This window comes from Patagioenas fasciata, chromosome 2 (genome assembly GCF_037038585.1).
Source record: "Patagioenas fasciata isolate bPatFas1 chromosome 2, bPatFas1.hap1, whole genome shotgun sequence".
Classification (NCBI taxonomy): Eukaryota; Metazoa; Chordata; class Aves; order Columbiformes; family Columbidae; genus Patagioenas; species Patagioenas fasciata.
In genome coordinates, this window is record NC_092521.1 from 10,993,678 (window position 1) to 11,010,989 (window position 17,312).

General features: G+C 37.5%; 1 protein-coding gene across 4 annotated transcripts in view; it reads left to right on the forward strand.

The window, feature by feature from the left end:
• ASAP1 (ArfGAP with SH3 domain, ankyrin repeat and PH domain 1) overlaps window positions 1–17,312 on the forward strand; it is a 154,395-nt gene that overhangs the window by 114,212 nt on the left and 22,871 nt on the right. For all 4 annotated transcript variants that reach the window (XM_065830414.2, XM_065830417.2, XM_065830415.2 and 1 more), the window contains 9 exons: window positions 1,915–2,078; window positions 3,637–3,770; window positions 5,029–5,120; window positions 5,915–6,101; window positions 7,781–7,866; window positions 9,466–9,581; window positions 11,204–11,271; window positions 14,042–14,149; window positions 15,492–15,720. In XM_065830414.2, coding sequence (XP_065686486.1) covers window positions 1,915–2,078; window positions 3,637–3,770; window positions 5,029–5,120; window positions 5,915–6,101; window positions 7,781–7,866; window positions 9,466–9,581; window positions 11,204–11,271; window positions 14,042–14,149; window positions 15,492–15,720 — 1,184 coding nt within the window. The remainder of the gene's footprint in view (window positions 1–1,914; window positions 2,079–3,636; window positions 3,771–5,028; window positions 5,121–5,914; window positions 6,102–7,780; window positions 7,867–9,465; window positions 9,582–11,203; window positions 11,272–14,041; window positions 14,150–15,491; window positions 15,721–17,312) is intronic.

The window sequence follows — 17,312 nt, forward strand, 5'->3', positions numbered from 1 at the left end:
GACGAGCTGGCGTTGCGGGGCCTCTGGTCCGACTGTCCCAGGTGACACCCAATCCAGCCTTGGACAGTGGGTTCCTTCAGCTGAGGAAACACAACCAAAAGAAGTTCTTGCTCATACAGTTTAGAAACCCATAATATCGAAATCTGTATCAAACTAACAGCTGCCTCAGTCATGTTGTGTTTATTTTAATTGCACCTAATAATTTTTAATTGTTACTACATAGTTGAGTTTTATTCAAATTCTGACTTTTTAACAAACTAATCAAATAGTAACCCTGAAAGAAATTGTCAACAAATGTCAGGATAAATGTTGTCTGTCTGGAGTTTAACGATTATTTTACTGTGTGTGTTTAACCAAACATTCCTATAATATTAGAAGCAAGATACTGCCACATCTTCTTTTTTCTAACATTGGATTTAATTAGAAAAATTGCAGAAGATCGCCATCTAGTGGGGGTTCTTATATTTTATCATAAAACTAGAGATATTAATGTAAATACATTGTTTTCAGTGTGTAAACTATGGAGCAAGTTTTATTTTCAAAACTTTCAATTTCTCTTTTATTTTTAAGCTTGATTTTTCAATAATTTTTAAAGCATTTTATTTTAAGTACAAGTTTCCAGATTATTCTCTACCCATAAAATTTTTAAAAACATATATATATCTGAAGTATAGAATAGACAGTGCCCATTTACAAGTCCATGCGCTGAATCTGTATCGCGAGAGTATATACATACATTTCCCAATGAAACCTTTTAAAGCTTATCTCTGCTTTATTATTTCAGTGAGAAATTATGACTTTCAGTTTGAAGTTTCCATTTTTTAATTGACTGTAGCCATTTGAGCACATTTCAGAGGGTAATGATTGCAGATAATTGCGACATTATTGTGAACAGGAAATGGATTGAGGACAATGCCAACTTAAAGTATTTCTGTGTGGAAAATGTGTATTGCAGTAGATCTAAAAAATGTTAAATCACTATACATGGAAGGATACTTTGTTTAACTTCTTCTTTTTCTAAAGTAGTGAACACAGAGTCTGCAATGTGTTTGTCCTCAGTGTAACCGCTTTCCCCTCTTTAATTCCACCTGTAGGGCAGCAACCACCCAGAGGAGTTTTGTTTGGTTTTAACTGAACATTATTGTGTAAAGAAAAACTTGCAGAGTGGTTGGGGAGGGGAAACTAATGACTGAAATATCATTAAATTGAAGAGTCTTGATTTGTTGCAGTCAACAATTGCTCTTAAAATTTTACTTTGGCTGTCAATATCCTCGCTCTTCTCCTCACCCTCTTTTCCTTACCCCATTTGTTGCCATGGCAATTTTCATTAATTTGGACATTACAATCTGGCTCTGATTAGTGCTCTGAGACCTGCATTTTGAAAGGCAGCAAACAAACATCAACAGATTCAGAAACGTGCCTGCCGTCTCTTCTGTGAACAGAGAGGTGCACGCTGGAGAAAGCACTGGTTGTAATTTTGCCCTTTAATAATGGGATAGACTTCAGGAGGATCTTAGGCACCTACTTTTAAAGCAGTTAAATTTACAGGAGCTTAATTGCACTTTTTCTCTTCCACAGCTTCTGCTTATTTGAGGAACCTGAGGAATGTATTGCTTTAGCTTTAAAATTTTTCCTCAAAGGGACATTAGAATTAAGACTTTCTGTCCTTCCTCATTTTTACTTACCTTTTCTCAATTATTTCCTTTCTGTCTCTCACTTTTTCCCCACTCAGTCTCTCCCACAATATAATCTTCCCTTATATTCCCACTAATATAATCTTCCCTTATATTCCCACTAATATAATCTTCCCTTATATTCCCACTAATATTTTGTTTCTGGCAAACTTTTTACAGTTTATAGATTAACTTGTTTTTGCGAATGCAGATCTTCATTAAAGTCTTTATCTTGTGCTAGATGGATATCAGTATTGACTAACAGCAAAGAAGAAGCGTTAAATATGGCATTCCGTGGAGAGCAGAGCACAGGGGAAAACAGTTTAGAGGATCTGACCAAAGCCATTATTGATGACATACAGAGATTACCCGGCAATGAAGTCTGTTGTGATTGTGGCTCACCAGGTATCTCACTTTGTTCATGCCATCAACTTCTCGTTGGGAGCAAAGTAATTTCTTCAAATAAGTGTTTATAGAGTACAAACTGCTTTTCTAAGCGATGTGTCGATCGGTCATGAGCCTATTTTTAAAAGAACAAATATGACTTTCATACGTTAGTTCTGTTTAATTCACTGAAGTATTTTGGTGTGTTGTCTGTGCTTACTTCCAGCAGTTCAAGCCCCTCTAGAGTTTGAACTGTTCTTGTTGCACTGTCTCTAGATGCACTTGAATGGAAGTTGCTTGGCATCACTGATCCTGTGCATGCTACTAAGTAGAAGTGAGTAAAGCTTAGACAATGATTGTGGAAAAATTGACCTGGCCAGGATCTTAATCTGAGGTTTTATCTTGGCCTGAGACTCCTGGAATTGCAGTATCAAAAATATTCAGAGGCCGAATAAGAAGTCTTGTGCAAAGAATGAGACCCAGCGCTGGCATCCTATCGGATTATATCTGCAGAAGGACAGTTACATGTCAGTTGTGTGTCACTTAGCGCTGGAGAAGAGTCCACTTGTCATCAAGTTGCTGCATCGATGTGGTCGTTGGCGGCTGTGACGACTTTCGCATCTAAAGACACTTCAGGAAGGAGATACTAATTTAGAACTGAGTAGATAGGATGAGTCTTGAAGATGCTTACTGATGCAGAACCAATCCAAATAAGAAATACCCAGATAAAAATACAAAGTCCAATATAATTATGTCAAATCCTGGAGTTGATTAATTCAATTATTTCATCATGTAAAGCTACACAAATTTCAGATTATAGTTTTCACGAATCTCGTAGTTTATAGTGAAGTCTTTAAGCTTCACTTCTGCACCCCAGCTTGCTGCTTTAAAACTTCTGACATAATGCTCTATCAGTTACTATTTAGGATCAAAGAAGAGACTAATTTGAAGACATGTATGTATCCAAAATATGTCTTGAGCCTTTTCTTATCCTTAAAAACTGATCTTTCTTCTTATGTGACATTCATAGAATAACATCTATTTGAATATTACATGCAGATCTCCTCCATGACAGCATTTTCTCCTTTCTGGACTAGCCAGCATTCCTTCAATTTTCTATACTGTTTCTACTATTTTACTTACTGGAAGATGCTATGTTTAGTTTTCTATGAAGAAAGACTATTTAAAGCTTATTTAAAGCTTTATTTAAAGAAGAGAAAAACTTCAGAGGTGGCCAACACTGGAATTTAGGAGATCTGTTCCTTTCAAAAACAGGAAACAAAAGCCTTGCTTTCTTTCTACAAAACCAAAATGTATTTTTATGTGGTCATTCAGTGTGGCTTTATACGTCTAAATTGAGTACCCTTGGGACTGTCCCTAAATCTGGAAAACTCAGTTTCCTTGGTAGCATTGTGAATAAATTTGCACTGCATTTCAGAGAAATTTTGAACGTTCTTAATTTGTTTCCATTGCTAAAGCATTAAATAAGGAATCTTTTCAGAATACACTGGGATTTCTTATCGCCATTGAACATCTTTGCTTCAACTTTGATTAAACATTTTGTTTCTCAATTCTACAGATCCAACATGGCTATCAACTAATTTGGGCATTTTAACCTGCATTGAGTGTTCTGGAATACACAGAGAAATGGGTGTCCATATTTCTCGAATCCAGTCTTTGGAATTAGACAAATTAGGAACGTCTGAACTCTTGGTAAGTTTCTTTAATTTGGGTTCTTCTTTTTAGTCAGATATCGACCTGTATGTATATTATGGGAGGGATTTTGCTCTTATGCATTTTTGAGGCTTTTGACCACTTGTCACTTGCAGAATGAGCAGTGACTTGTGTTGTGATCAGTGCTGTCAGAATGTTGCCTGTTATTAGCTGCTCTGGACCCTAAATCAGGACAGTCTTAAAAATCTCATGTGATTTAAAAAAAAAAAAAAAAAAACAAAAAAAAAACAAAGCTAATTTAACTTGACCAGCGAGAATGATCATTGCTAATTTTGACAGAAAAATTGATTAAGGGAGTGGAACATCTCCCTTATGAGGAAAGGCTGAGGGAGCTGAGGCTCTTCAGCGTGGAGGAGACTGAGGGGTGACTTCTTTAATGTTTACAAATATATAAAGGGTGAGTGTCATGAGGATGGAGCCAGGCTCTTCTCGGTGACAACCAATGATAGGACAAGGGGTAGTGGGCTCAAACTGGAACACAAAAGTTTCCACTTAAATCTGAGAAGAAACTTCTTCTCAGTGAGGGTGACAGACACTGGACCAGGCTGCCCAGGGGGGTTGTGGAGTCTCCTTCTCTGCAGACATTCAAACCCGCCTGGACACCTTCCTGTGTAACCTCATCTGGGTGTTCCTGCTCCGGCGGGGGGATTGGACTGAATGATCTTTCGAGGTCCCTTCCAATCCCTAACATTCTGTGATTCTGTGAATCTTTTAATTTGATGGAAGAAACCCTGTAACCTTAAAGTATTGAGTGGAATCTGATGTGGGACTGCTCAAAAAAAGGTTTAACATTAGCACAAGTACTCTTTTTGAAGTCTTGAGATGTTTGCACAGTTACTATTCATTTAAATCAAGTTTCACTAAGCATGACTTTTCAGTAGGCCTGAACTTCTTTCCCAGAGTAGCTTCCTGATGGGTGCACCAGCACTGGTTCAAGGTTCATGCTGCTGGTGCCTCATTCTGTTGCATATTGAAGGCAGATAGTCTTGAAATACAATTAATTAACTGTGACTCTGAAGCCTATTGAATAAGTTCTGTGATGATAAGATGCACACTTGAAAATATTTTTAATTACTTTCTATTTAAACGTAATCTAGTGCTTTAATTTTGCAATCCTGTGTGTTCCATCTTTTATTAAGTGTGGAAAATGCACATTTATAGTCCAGTTTTTAAATTGCTGTTAGACTCAGAAAAAAACCACCTTCTTATATATGTATGTAATTTTTTTGTATTGCAGCTGGCCAAGAATGTAGGAAATACTAGTTTTAATGAAATTATGGAAGGGAATTTACCTAGTCCTTCACCTAAACCCAGTCCATCCAGTGATATGTAAGTTTTGAATCTCTAAATTCTTTTAACATTAAGTTTACTATGGAATATATATGTGATGTAAAATGTCTTAAACAGTAATGAAACCAGAGGAGGGCCAGGATGGCAGAACGCTGAGGTTTTTTTTTTACTCCAGCTGTGGAGTATCTTAGAAGTTCAGTCTCTTGTCTTGTAGTCGTATTTAAGCTGCCTCAGCTTCTCAGTGTAGAAAACTTTTAAGTTTGGGTTTTAAGATTCATTATTTTGAATGTTAAGTGTTTTTGAGTTTTGTAGTGTACCCTCATGTGACAAACACAGTTGGACTAAATGGCAGGACCTTCAGGTACTGTGTCCTGAGGTGTGGATGAGCCTTTTCTCCCTTTCCCTGAGGCAGGAGTTGCACAGAGCATAACAGATGTGGTTTTGCCACCAAAGACTTTTTAATCTTTTATGCTGTTTTCTAGATTTCTTTTTCTTTTATCCTGTTTTTAGCATGTTTTTCATTCTTATCCTGGTTTTAACATGTATATATGTTTCCATGAGAAATCACACTTCAGACTTTGTTTTTTCTTTGCTCTTAGTCCTCAGAGTCAGAGTAATTTTCATATGTAACAAGAAGGCAGGATAAAATTGAATATGTACCTTATTTTGGGCTTGTTTGCAAGGAAGATATGCATTACAATAATAAATAACAGTCTTTATCTGATAGTTTTCCTCTTCCCAGCTCCTGAGTTAGGCAAGATGATTTTAAATTTAAATCATTGACCCATTTTTCTAAAAATTTCTAAACTGAGATCTATTTTCACACCCCATAGGACTGCACGTAAAGAATTTATCACTGCTAAATATGTAGATCATAAGTTCTCTAGGAAGACTTGTGCATCTGCAGCAGCTAAACTGAGTGAATTACTTGAGGCTGTCAAATCCAGGGATTTACTTGCACTAATTCAAGTCTATGCAGAGGGGGTAGAGCTAATGGAGCCACTGTTAGAGCCTGGACAGGTAAGCTGATCAGGTAAACAAAGCCAAGTATTTTAAATAATGTGTATTTCTAAAATGTCCAGGGCCTGGGGCTGCTAGCTTAGATGCTAAAATAAGAGAAATAACAGATGAAAAGCATGAGTTTTTTCTTCCATTCCTTAATGCAGCATCCCTGTGGGGAAGGATACAAAGACAGTATCTGTTGTCATCAGTTGATCTAAAGGAGTGTGAAATGCGATAGTGATATCACATGCTCTTCTAGGTGCAATTATAGTAGATTGTAAAGCACCGGTTCTGCAGTACCTGCCTTTTAGGAAAAGGCCCAAAGAGAGAGGGCTTGACATGATAACCCAGGGTCACCTCGTATCACAGACTGCATCATATCTGCTTTTAAAGTAGCTGCTGAAGGAACATGTTATTGACTGTATACAAGTCACTGTTTCTATGAGGAAAGGGTAAATAATGCCTTCACAGCTTCTGAGAAAGTACAATTTCCTTCAAACAGGAAGGTTAAGTTCTGAATACTTTTGATCTTCCTTCTGAAGTCAGAAAGTTTTTCAGAAAAATCAGTCCAGGTTGACCTCAAGCATCCATGCAGAAATGTTGCTCGAGAGCAATGTAACCTGTTTTTATAAATACCAACCAAGAGGTTACACAGCACCAGTGTTTTCTGTCATTGCTTTTAAACCCAACTTGAAGAGATCTCAGAAAATGTTTTCAACAAGTTCTGTGAAAGCAGCTAACTTGGCAAAGGACAGAGTGCCCGTCTGTATTGAGTGGAGAGAGAAGTTCTATATAGTCTCAGCACTTGAGATATCACAGGGTGCTTATCATGGAAACACGTTACAGATTCTCAAACTACGAGGCAGAACAAAGTAAACTTTCTATATTTGTCATCCATAGCAGTTACCACAGAAGTAGTTCCTTAGCATTTCTCAGCTATTACAGTCAGTGATATCTAGACAGGTATGAACACCAACTGGAATGTCGACTGCAGTTAAGAAGCAGTAGGTACAGACTGAAACACAGGAGGTTCCCTCTAAACATCAGGAAACACTTTTACTGTGACTGAGCACTGGGATGATTTGCCTAGAGACACTGTGGAGTCTCCATCCTTGGAGATACTCCAGAGCCATTTGGAAACGGTCCTGGGCAACTGGCTGTAGGTGACCTTGCTTGGGCAGGTGGGTTGGAGCAGATGACCTCCACAGGTCCCTTCCAACTTCAGCCATTCTGTGATTCTACAAGAGATTTTATGTGTGTAGGACTCTGATTTTTGTGTATTTTTTCACTGGTTTTGTAGGACATAGTGTTGTGGCTGTGCTTGGTGCCCACTGAGGCGTCAGAATGCAGCAAATACTGTACACTCACTCAATAGTCCTTGGCAAGATCCCTTCTAGTTACTAGTAGCCAAAAGGGTTAAAGGCTCCTGAGAATTGTTTCATCCAGCTGGGAAAAAGGGAAGATTGGTTTCAAGAAAGCTACAATCTCAGGAAGTGTGATGCCGTTTCCCGTGAAGCATGTGGTGTCTTTTAGGAATTAGAAAGGCAGTAACTGTATTTGTCTTAATTTTCTAATGCTATCTTTCTGTTGAAAGACCTGTTGTAAGAGAGTCAGTTACATATATCTCGGTAGGTCTCTTATTATAAGCTTTGCAGAAATAAGACACAAAAATCTAACTTGTGTTTACGTGTGTTTAGGAGCCAGGTGAAACAGCACTTCATTTAGCAGTCCGGACTGCTGACCAAACCTCTCTCCATCTGGTTGACTTCCTTGTACAAAACTGGTATGGATTCCTCACTTTTCATTAAATTGTGCATGAAAAATGTAGATGTTCAGAGCTATCCTTGCAGTGTTTGGACTGCGTTTACTGATCACTAATGATAGTTCTCCTTAGGTATGTTTCAAAAGAGCAGAATTTAATACCTTTGAGTTGACCTTTGTGCTCCCCATGAGTAGAGAGAGGGAAAGAAGTGTAGATTAAAAGTACGGAAAGTGATCTATAAAAATAGGATGAAAGGAAAAAAACTACCTAGAGCAAAGGAGAACATTGATTTAGAACACATCACAGCATTAAACAATGCAAACAAATAGTTCATGTAAAGGAGGGTTGACAAGTAAACAGAACACAGGCAAAGAAATAAAACTCATAAAATTGTGAATAGAAGCTCAGTTGGCTTGAGCTGGTGGGGGGAAGGCGTGAGGATCATTTCCATTTTTGTTTTTCCCTCAGCATAACAAGTCACACTTGCTATTGAGATGCAGTCAATGAATAATTATTTCCTTCCCCTCTCTAGTAAATTTATGTAGCTTTGCATACAGGGAGTAATTGAGAGGAGGTTTGGGCTTTTACAGTAAGAGCACAGACTTGGAATCCATGTTCCTGACACCATCTCTTGGGCTGTGTGGATTAGCTGTGTAACCTTTACTTAAACATCATCCTGCCACTACTCCCTCATGTTAAGTGGAGCTAATGACTTATTGTAGAAGTGTTATTAAAGCAAAAAAAATAAACTAAAATAAAATGTAAGCTACTCACATTTGCAAGCTGTTTGAGAATAAGATTTGAAAAATCTTTTAGAAGCCCAAATAATTATTTAGAGCATTATTAAAGGATTTGCTATTTTGTATGATTATTTAAAATGTTTTTGTTTAGTTATAAAGCTTCATAGTTTCTTCAGACAACCATTGTCTTTTACGTGTTTCTGTCAGTTGTCTGTATTTTTGTCTTAGTCTCAAATTTAGAGCATCTTTACAACCCTCTGGGCTCTGCATTACTGTTCAATATGGGTGATACTGAGTGGAAGAAAAGCTGTCATATTCTGAGATTTTTCATTTTTATAGAAGTATTCTATTGATCCAAATAGGTCATTAACACTGTTTGAGAAACCTGGTTTTAGAAATTGAAAACTCAAAGTAGTACAGTTTTAAAAAACCCCTTAGCACAGCTTGTCTTTCCCTAACCCAGTGTGTCCCCTTCTGTTCCTTCTTCTGACTTCTTTTCATCCCCACAGCCAGCCCTTCATAGTGCCTTGAAAGCGTGGGACCCATTAAGCTATTCTGACTGCATCAAAATGATTTTCAGATGCTTTCTCTCGGGCTGATTTAGCCTGTTTACGAAGGACTAGATTTGAATCTTTTAGTTTCACTTTTTTTTCTTTTTGGAATGACCATCCGTAAATGCTCAGTTCAGCCACAGCTCAGGAATTCCCAATATGCTTGGAACTATTCTTAATAATCATTGAAAGTAATCATTTAAAAATATTTATTTCTACTTCATATTTGCCATGTAAAGTATTTATCCATTTATTATTTATGAGCATTCTAGATCTGAAATGAATAGCACAGCATACTATACTTTTCTTGTTTTTTCTTTTATATTTAGTGGAAACCTGGATAAGCAAACAGCATTGGGTAATACAGTTCTACACTACTGCAGTATGTATAATAAACCTGAGTGTTTGAAATTGCTTTTGAGGGGGAAGCCAACTCTTGATGTAGGTAAGTTCATTATTTAATATTCGGAAATAGAGATTTCCTAAAATGCTCTTTCCATTATTTAAACAACTTTCAGTTATGTCTCGCTTTGCTAAGTTAACTTTTGAAAGGAAAAATAAAACATTGGCATTCTGTCAGTTTTTGGTATAAGATGGAAACTTTCTGAACTGTTGGTGTAAACTGACAAGTATGAACTTTTATTTCTTCCTCATTGCCATCATTTTTCTCCACTGCCCAGTAAAAAAACTGATGCATAAATTTAAGTCTGTAGCTCAGTGGCAGAAGTCATCCATTTACGTGGCCTTTTTATACATCCTTAAAATATGTTCTAACATTATCATAACTCAAAGAGTTTGATGTCACCTTTTTTATCAGATATGTCCCTAATTAAGAAAATGGGAAAACTATCTGAACAAGCTTAAGAGTGTTTAGTGGTCCTTCTATTGAACTCTCTCCTATGTAGATGCCAGAAGAATGTTCTTACCTTTTTGGGGGTATTTTTGTTGTTTTGTTTTGTTTAATGCTCTCACATGGGAACTGCATATCTTCCTTAGGCCTTGAAACATCAGGTTTATACTAAAAGGTTGAAATTTATGTAGTCTCTTAAGCTGTTAACTTTGGTTAAGATATACTGTATTTTCATTCCTTTTCCTATTAAAACTCCTGACCCATTTTGTATCTTCCCATAAGGAGCCCTCCTTTCAGGGGTCTTAATTCTTTGAAATTCATAGACCTTTCTACATAAATGCTTTGTATTTTCTAGAATTCATGATTGACATTCTGTATGTGATATTACACACAGATATATTGTCTTACGATACCTCAGTTTGACTGTTTTCAGTTCCAAATCACAGAAATGCTTTTCAGTCTGGATATGATGTAGAGTTACTCTGTTCCAGCTCCGTGGCATTTAGAGCTATAGTCTAAGAATAAATTATACCTAAGATTTGACCACATAAGGGTGGGATGTGAGGATAGGTTTTGTTTCCTTAGACATGCTACTGAGCATCGAGGAAGGATGTTGTGCCAGAGCAGAGGACCTTCCAGAGTGCTCAGATATCCCCTTCTCTCTGATCAGGAATTACTTTAAAATGTAAACCATTTTATAGCCTTTAGAAGGACGAAACAACTCAGAAGTTTTAACATTATTCTTGTTCAAATGTCCTCTTAGAACAGGATCTCTGTCTTCAAATTCAAGCTTCAAAGCACTGTGTATTGATCGAAGTAAAATGTGCTTGCTTTTTATTTTTTAATCCTACAACAGTTTACTTTTTTAAGCTATCTCACCCTGTCCGCTTGCTTTTCCTGCTTGTTCATGTAAGAGTTTAACTGGCAAAGGAGTTGAGTGGAGATGGAAATGACTAAATTTCTTTATACTCTCTGCTAGGCTGGTTAGGAGGGATTTGGGAACTGTCCCAGCAGATGCTGCTGTTCAGAAAGAACCTGATGATACGTGACATTCACAAGCACTTAAAGTGGAAACTTAAAAAGCTGCAGCTGCTATAGAGTAAATAGATGTTTTTGATCACTTTTAGAAATTACTCTGCTGAAAATACTGAAACTTAATGAGTTGATTCTTTAGACATCTCAAAGAATTGCTCTCTTATTTATTGTTACTTTTGTAGTAAACCAAGCTGGAGAGACGGCTCTGGACACAGCAAAACGAGTGAAAGCTGTCCAGTGTGAGGAACTGGTAAGAAAGGGGGATGTTTACTACTTTAAATACGGGATTTACTTAAGTTATCATTGACACTGTATCTCAGACTTGGTACCAGTACCAGCTGGCTATGTGCTGGTCTGAAGGCCCTACCAGAGATGAATATTTTCTAACTTCAAAAAACCCAGTCATTTTCTTTATAACAGTGTAAGTGAAAGAGCTTATTTCTATTATTCACTTATTTTGACCAGCATGTTTGTAGACCTTAAATACTGGAGGGTCAAGTATTTGAATACCAATTTATGCATCATTCTAGGACATCAAAAATAGTGTGGTCAGCAGGACAAGGGAAGTGATCCTTCCCCTGTACTCTGCATTGGTGAGGCCACACCTGGAGTATTGTGTTCAGTTCTGGGCCCCTCAGTTCAGGAAAGAGATTGAAGTGCTGGAGTGGGTCCAGAGAAGAGTAACAGGACTGGTGAAGGGACTTGAACACAAGCCCTATGGGGAGAGGCTGAGGGAGCTGGGCTTGTTTAGTCTGGAGAAGAGGAGGCTTAGAGGTGAGCTCAGCACTCTCTAGAACTACCTGAAGGGCAGTTCTAGCCAGGTGGGGATTGGTCTCTTCTTCCAGGCAGTCAGCAATAGCACAAGGGGGCATGGGCTTCAACTCTGCCAGGGGAAATTTAGGCTGGGTGTTAGAAAGCAATTCTTTGCAGAGAGAGTGGTCAGGATTGGAATGGCTGCCCAGGGAGGTGCTGGACTCACCGTCCCTGGAGGTTTTTAAACTGAGATTGGACATGACACTTAGTGCCATGATCTGGTCAATGGACTGGAGTTGGACCAAGGGTTGGACTTGATGATCTCTGAAGTCTTTTCCAACCCAGTTGATTCTGTGATTTGGGCTTCCTTACCTCAGAAGTTCTGCCTAGAGACAGTTCTATCACGAGTATAAAACAACTCCTGAAATATTAAAACTGTCAAAACCTTTTAGGTCTGGATCTTTAGATGACTTTTCCAGCTTTGGCTTTTTCCAGTTTATTTAATGGGACACATAATTCAGAGATGGTGAAAGTCTTTTTAACAAGGAGAATTAAAACGACTTGAAATTAGACCTCCTCAAAGGACGAGGAAGCAAAAGTGTCATGTCTGGAAGTTAGGGTATCAAAAAATGTAGAACACCAGCTTTTGTGGGACTTGGTCCCTCTGCAGAACCTGATCAGAGCAAAGTCTAAGTAGTGTGGCAGCTTCACATTCAAGACAAAATCTGAAGCATTTACAAAACATTGTCACTTGCTGCTTAATTCTGTTTCTCAGAACTTTTTTGCTTCATTTTGATGATCCAAGGAGGAAGACCACTTTTTCTCTGCAGCTGTCGTAGCCTTAATACCTTTCCTTTGACGATTGAAACTTCTTGTCATGTATTCATTAATTGTCACAAAATCAAGAGAGCTCGTCCTTCAAAATCAGAATAATTTTCCCTATTTCTGGGGATGCAAGTGAACATTTTGCTGTGGTTGGTGAGGTGTTAACTGAATGACTCCCATGTCTGCTGTGTAAGTGCTCTTTCCAGTATTTCGAGTATTCTGTCAGCCAAAAAATAGATGAGCTGTGCAACACACAACTGCTATGGGTTGCTTTTTTCTATACAGTATATAAAGTAACATCTACCATTAATGTGGACCAACTGATTGCGTTGTAGAACAAACAAAAACAAGTGGCTGTTATTGGTGAGCTTACGTAGTAGTTAATAGTTTCAGTTATTGTCATCTAAATTCCACTGATAACTGGCTGATTATTTCACTTAACTATAGTAGAGCATTTACAGCTTTTCTCTTGTTAATTTTTGAAGAGGAAAGTTATTTCTGCTTTTTCTCAAAAGTCACAATGAGATGAGGTTATGAGTAAAAAAAGAAATGTAAGCGAACATACCGTTTACCCAGAGCAAGAAGAAGGTACAAAATAATATCTAGATGTTTGCAATGCGGTAGATATACTAAGCTAATTTCTGTTGCATAACTGGAGTCTTAACTATGTAATTAAATTCAATTTCAATTCAGGTGGGTTCATTAATACTTATGTAACAGATTGAAAATACTTTCTTTCTTCCAAATGTTGTTTTTTGAGGATGGTGAAGGGCTCTCCTGAATCAGCCAGTACTCAGTAGACTACATTTCAAGGGATGTGAAGGAATAAAAAATGATGGTGAATCTAAGCACTGAAAAGGAGAACTTATCTCCTCAGAATAACCATGAACTACAGTTTTCATTTTGCTGATCATTGAAGGAGTAGGTTTTTAAAGGAAGTCAGTACATTATTTGGGGTGACTAAGTAGAGGAATTTTGTGGATAAGACACATTGGCTGCATCCAGTGAGAGGGAGGGAGGTATTTATGTAATGGATAAATACCTTTTCATTTGATTCCAACACAAGGATTGTGATTTTTGGAGGGATAATAGGTGTATGTACCAGAGTTGATAAAGAGGTTTTACCTTTCCTTTTTGGAAAGGAGGGCTCCAGATGCATTTTGCTTTTGTGCATATACCTTCTCTTCATGTCATCTTCTTAAATGCTTGTCAAACATGTCACCTACCCATTTTGAGAAAATCTTCCCTTTTAACCTTTTGGCTGTTTTTCCATACCTCAAATAAATGAAGAATGTTTGTGTGATTGCCCTGAAATTGTTTTTTTTCAATGTCTGGAAAAGTTTTAAACCTCTATATATTTCAGTTTATTGCTTGCTGTTACAAAACTTCATTGACACCAAAGGAACAGCAAGTGTTTTAACCCAAATTGTTATTTCTTTCAGCTTTCTCAAGCCAAGGCCGGGAAGTTAAACCCTCATGTCCACGTAGAGTATGAATGGAATCTTCGTCAGGAAGAAATTGATGAAAGCGATGATGACTTAGATGATAAGGTGAACATGAATTACTGATATGACTTTGCACAAAAACCATCAAAATTTCTGTTCTGTGGAAATGGATGGAAATTAGAGACATACCTTAACCTTTTTTTTCGTTACAGATTTTCTTTCTGAGGGTAAAAAGCTCTTTTTGAGGCCTGTATTAAAGGCTGCCAAAGTGTTTTTTGAATACATTTTCTCAGCATAGTTATGATGGACTTGACTTTCAGCAGTTTTGCTTTGACAAGACATACAATATAATATAACTCAGTAAATGTAGATTACTATTTCACTTTATCCCCTCTGAATTCTAGGCTGTTCATTTTTAGCTGGAGGAAATTCAAAACTTACATAGGTTTTTTTTCCTTCTCCATAATTAATTAAAAACTTAGTTGTTGAATCAATTTACTTGGTTTTCAAAAACTGTGCTTCGCACTTCATTCTTGATTTAAAAAAAAAGAAAAAAGGAAGACAAAACTTGAGGGCATAGGATAATAACCATCCTAGAACATGTGTAAACTTAGCTTCAGTGTCCTACTTTAGCAAGTCAGTTAATTACTCTGTGCTCTGTTTCTGTAATAAGCGGGAATACACCTCTCCTATTTTATTTAGGTGCTGTAGAAAGAAATGTGGTCAGCTTTTCAATTTTTTTGTGGCACTTGGGACTGAAAGATTCAGAAACTCAAATCATTTCCATATCCTCAAGGACAGGAGAGAACAAAATGATGATCTGTGCAAGGAGCCTCCGGAGGGTGACTAATGCTGTATTGGAGATAATAACCTGCCCGAACCAGAGCTGCGGTGAGGCAGATTGTGCTCCATATACAGCTATTAATACACAGCAGTCAAAAATTGCTGTGTAAAATTCCTTAAAAGAGCAATTATATAGGTTATAAAAGACGAACCGTAGCACTAAATATATTGCTAGTTCAGTCAACAAATAAATCTGATGTGTCAGAAGTGATTATTTTATTTTTAATGTGCTTGATCTTTGAGGGTAACTGTCTAGTCTGAGTAGCGAGCTATTTGAACTGAAAATTATTCTTACATTCCAAAAACTTTACTACACTTTTATTAGTATATTGTGTAGTATATTATTATTGTGTGTTTACTGCCTTAAGAATAAATCTGCCTTTGTGTACGTGGTGGTTCGTCGATGCTACAATCTTTATTTTTCAGTTAGAGGAGAGGATTTTTCAGGTTGGATCGCTGAGAACAGAAGGAATGTGGGCATAATTCTCCAATAAAGAAATAAATTATGTTCATTTTCACTAGAATATGTTTTGTTATATTCTTTCCCAAACATATTAACTATTTTTAGCATTTAGACAACTGTATATTTGTTTTCTATTCACAGCCTAGTCCTATAAAGAAAGAAAGATCTCCAAGACCCCAGAGTTTTTGTCACTCTTCGAGCATTTCTCCCCAAGACAAATTGACTCATCCTGCATTTAGCACTCCTAGAGACAAGCAAAGACTCTCCTATGGAGCTTTTACCAATCAGATTTTCGCTTCTACAAGCACAGATTCACCCACCTCTCCAACTGCAGATGCTCCTCCTCTTCCTCCTAGAAATGCTGGCAAAGGTAAGTCTGTCTTCAGACTACGCTTGCAAGCAGTAATTGTTCTATGGTTGTCCTTCCTTTAACCAGGTGCATTACAATGTTTCAGGATGCAAGGTGGTTTTCTTATTGCATTGATGCGGTAAGATGGTACAATGCATGTTTAAAGCATTAAAAAAAAAGGGGAAGGAATGAAACACACACCTTATAATGGACTCATTCATAGAAGTGTACATGAATGGGTGAAAAAGTAATACTCTGCTAAATGAAATTTGGTTCATTTTATGCAGAAATTCTGTTTGTATTTTGGAGAAGCATTTTTAAGCATGTACAGTCACAAAAATACAGGTGTTCTAGAAAAAGGCTGATGGTGCATAGTGCTATACGATGATGTGCTGTGTAGTGTCTGGCAGAGAGGGCGAAGAAGCAAAACTTTGGGGGAGAGGAGGTGCAAGAAGATTCCTTCTCCTCTCAGTCAGTGTGGAAAAGGAATGACCTGGGAAGTGCTGAGCAGGTTGGTATTAAAGTTCCTTCTCCACCAGTGCAGAAACCCTCTTCTCTTCCCTTTTGGTGAGTGCTGGAGGGATGTGAAGAACAGCAGAGGAAACAGCAGGCCTGTTGCCAGAGGGTTAACAAGTCACACAAACTAAACATCACCCATTCTTGCTGCAGTGAAATGACCATCTTGGTCTTGTAGAATTATCCATAAGGAAGGTTTGTGCTACAGTTCAGTTTGTTTTGCGATCTGCATGTTGTTGATATGAAAGAAATGGTTTATTTTCTTAATAATAGCAATACCATTCTTGGTAGTTCTTGAAAGGGAAGAGAACTTATTTCCATATGGGACTGACTCTTTCAGCTGTAGTGGATGGTGGTTCTTTGACCTAGACAGCTAGAAACTTCACGTTTAGAGGAAGTATTTATGGAACGAAATTGTTACTTTACTATAATTTGGGCAGATCTACTTTTTAGAAAACACAAACAAATAAACAAACCACCTTTGTCTTTTCCCTTTTTTTACATATTCAGTTTAGAAATAGCCAAATTGTATTTTTACAGTAGGCTTGTTAGAGAAACCTTTAGTTGTGGTGAAGGCTACAGTACAGTTTAAGGCTTCAGCGGTTATGCTGAAGGATGCTCCCTTTTGTTAGCACTGCTATAACTTCATGTTTCCTTTCTCCAAGTGATAGTTAACTTTTTTTTACAAAAATAATGAAGAAATGCTCTCGCTAAAATGCAAAGGAGTGAAAGGGACAGAACAGAGTGTGTTGGTATCAGGTGTCTGATTTTCCATGGTTCATGTACTGCTCTTAAAAAGACCGTTCCACCCTCAGTCTTTGTCATGTGCTGGCAACTTTCAAATGAATCCCTTGGCTTTTGTTTTTAAACAGGTTTCTTTTCCGTTACAAGGCAAAGTGATTTTGTCAGGGTATGCATTTTTCACGTGACATTTCATAACCCATATTTCTTTAAATCAGTTTCACTGGGGACTCATTTGTATTCCCTGGAACTTCACTCCCAGACAAGTGAATCAACACAACACCAAAGCTCCTTGGAAAGAAATGAAGTGCTGAGTTCTTGTTTGTTTTCATGTCAAAGATTACGCAAAATAAATC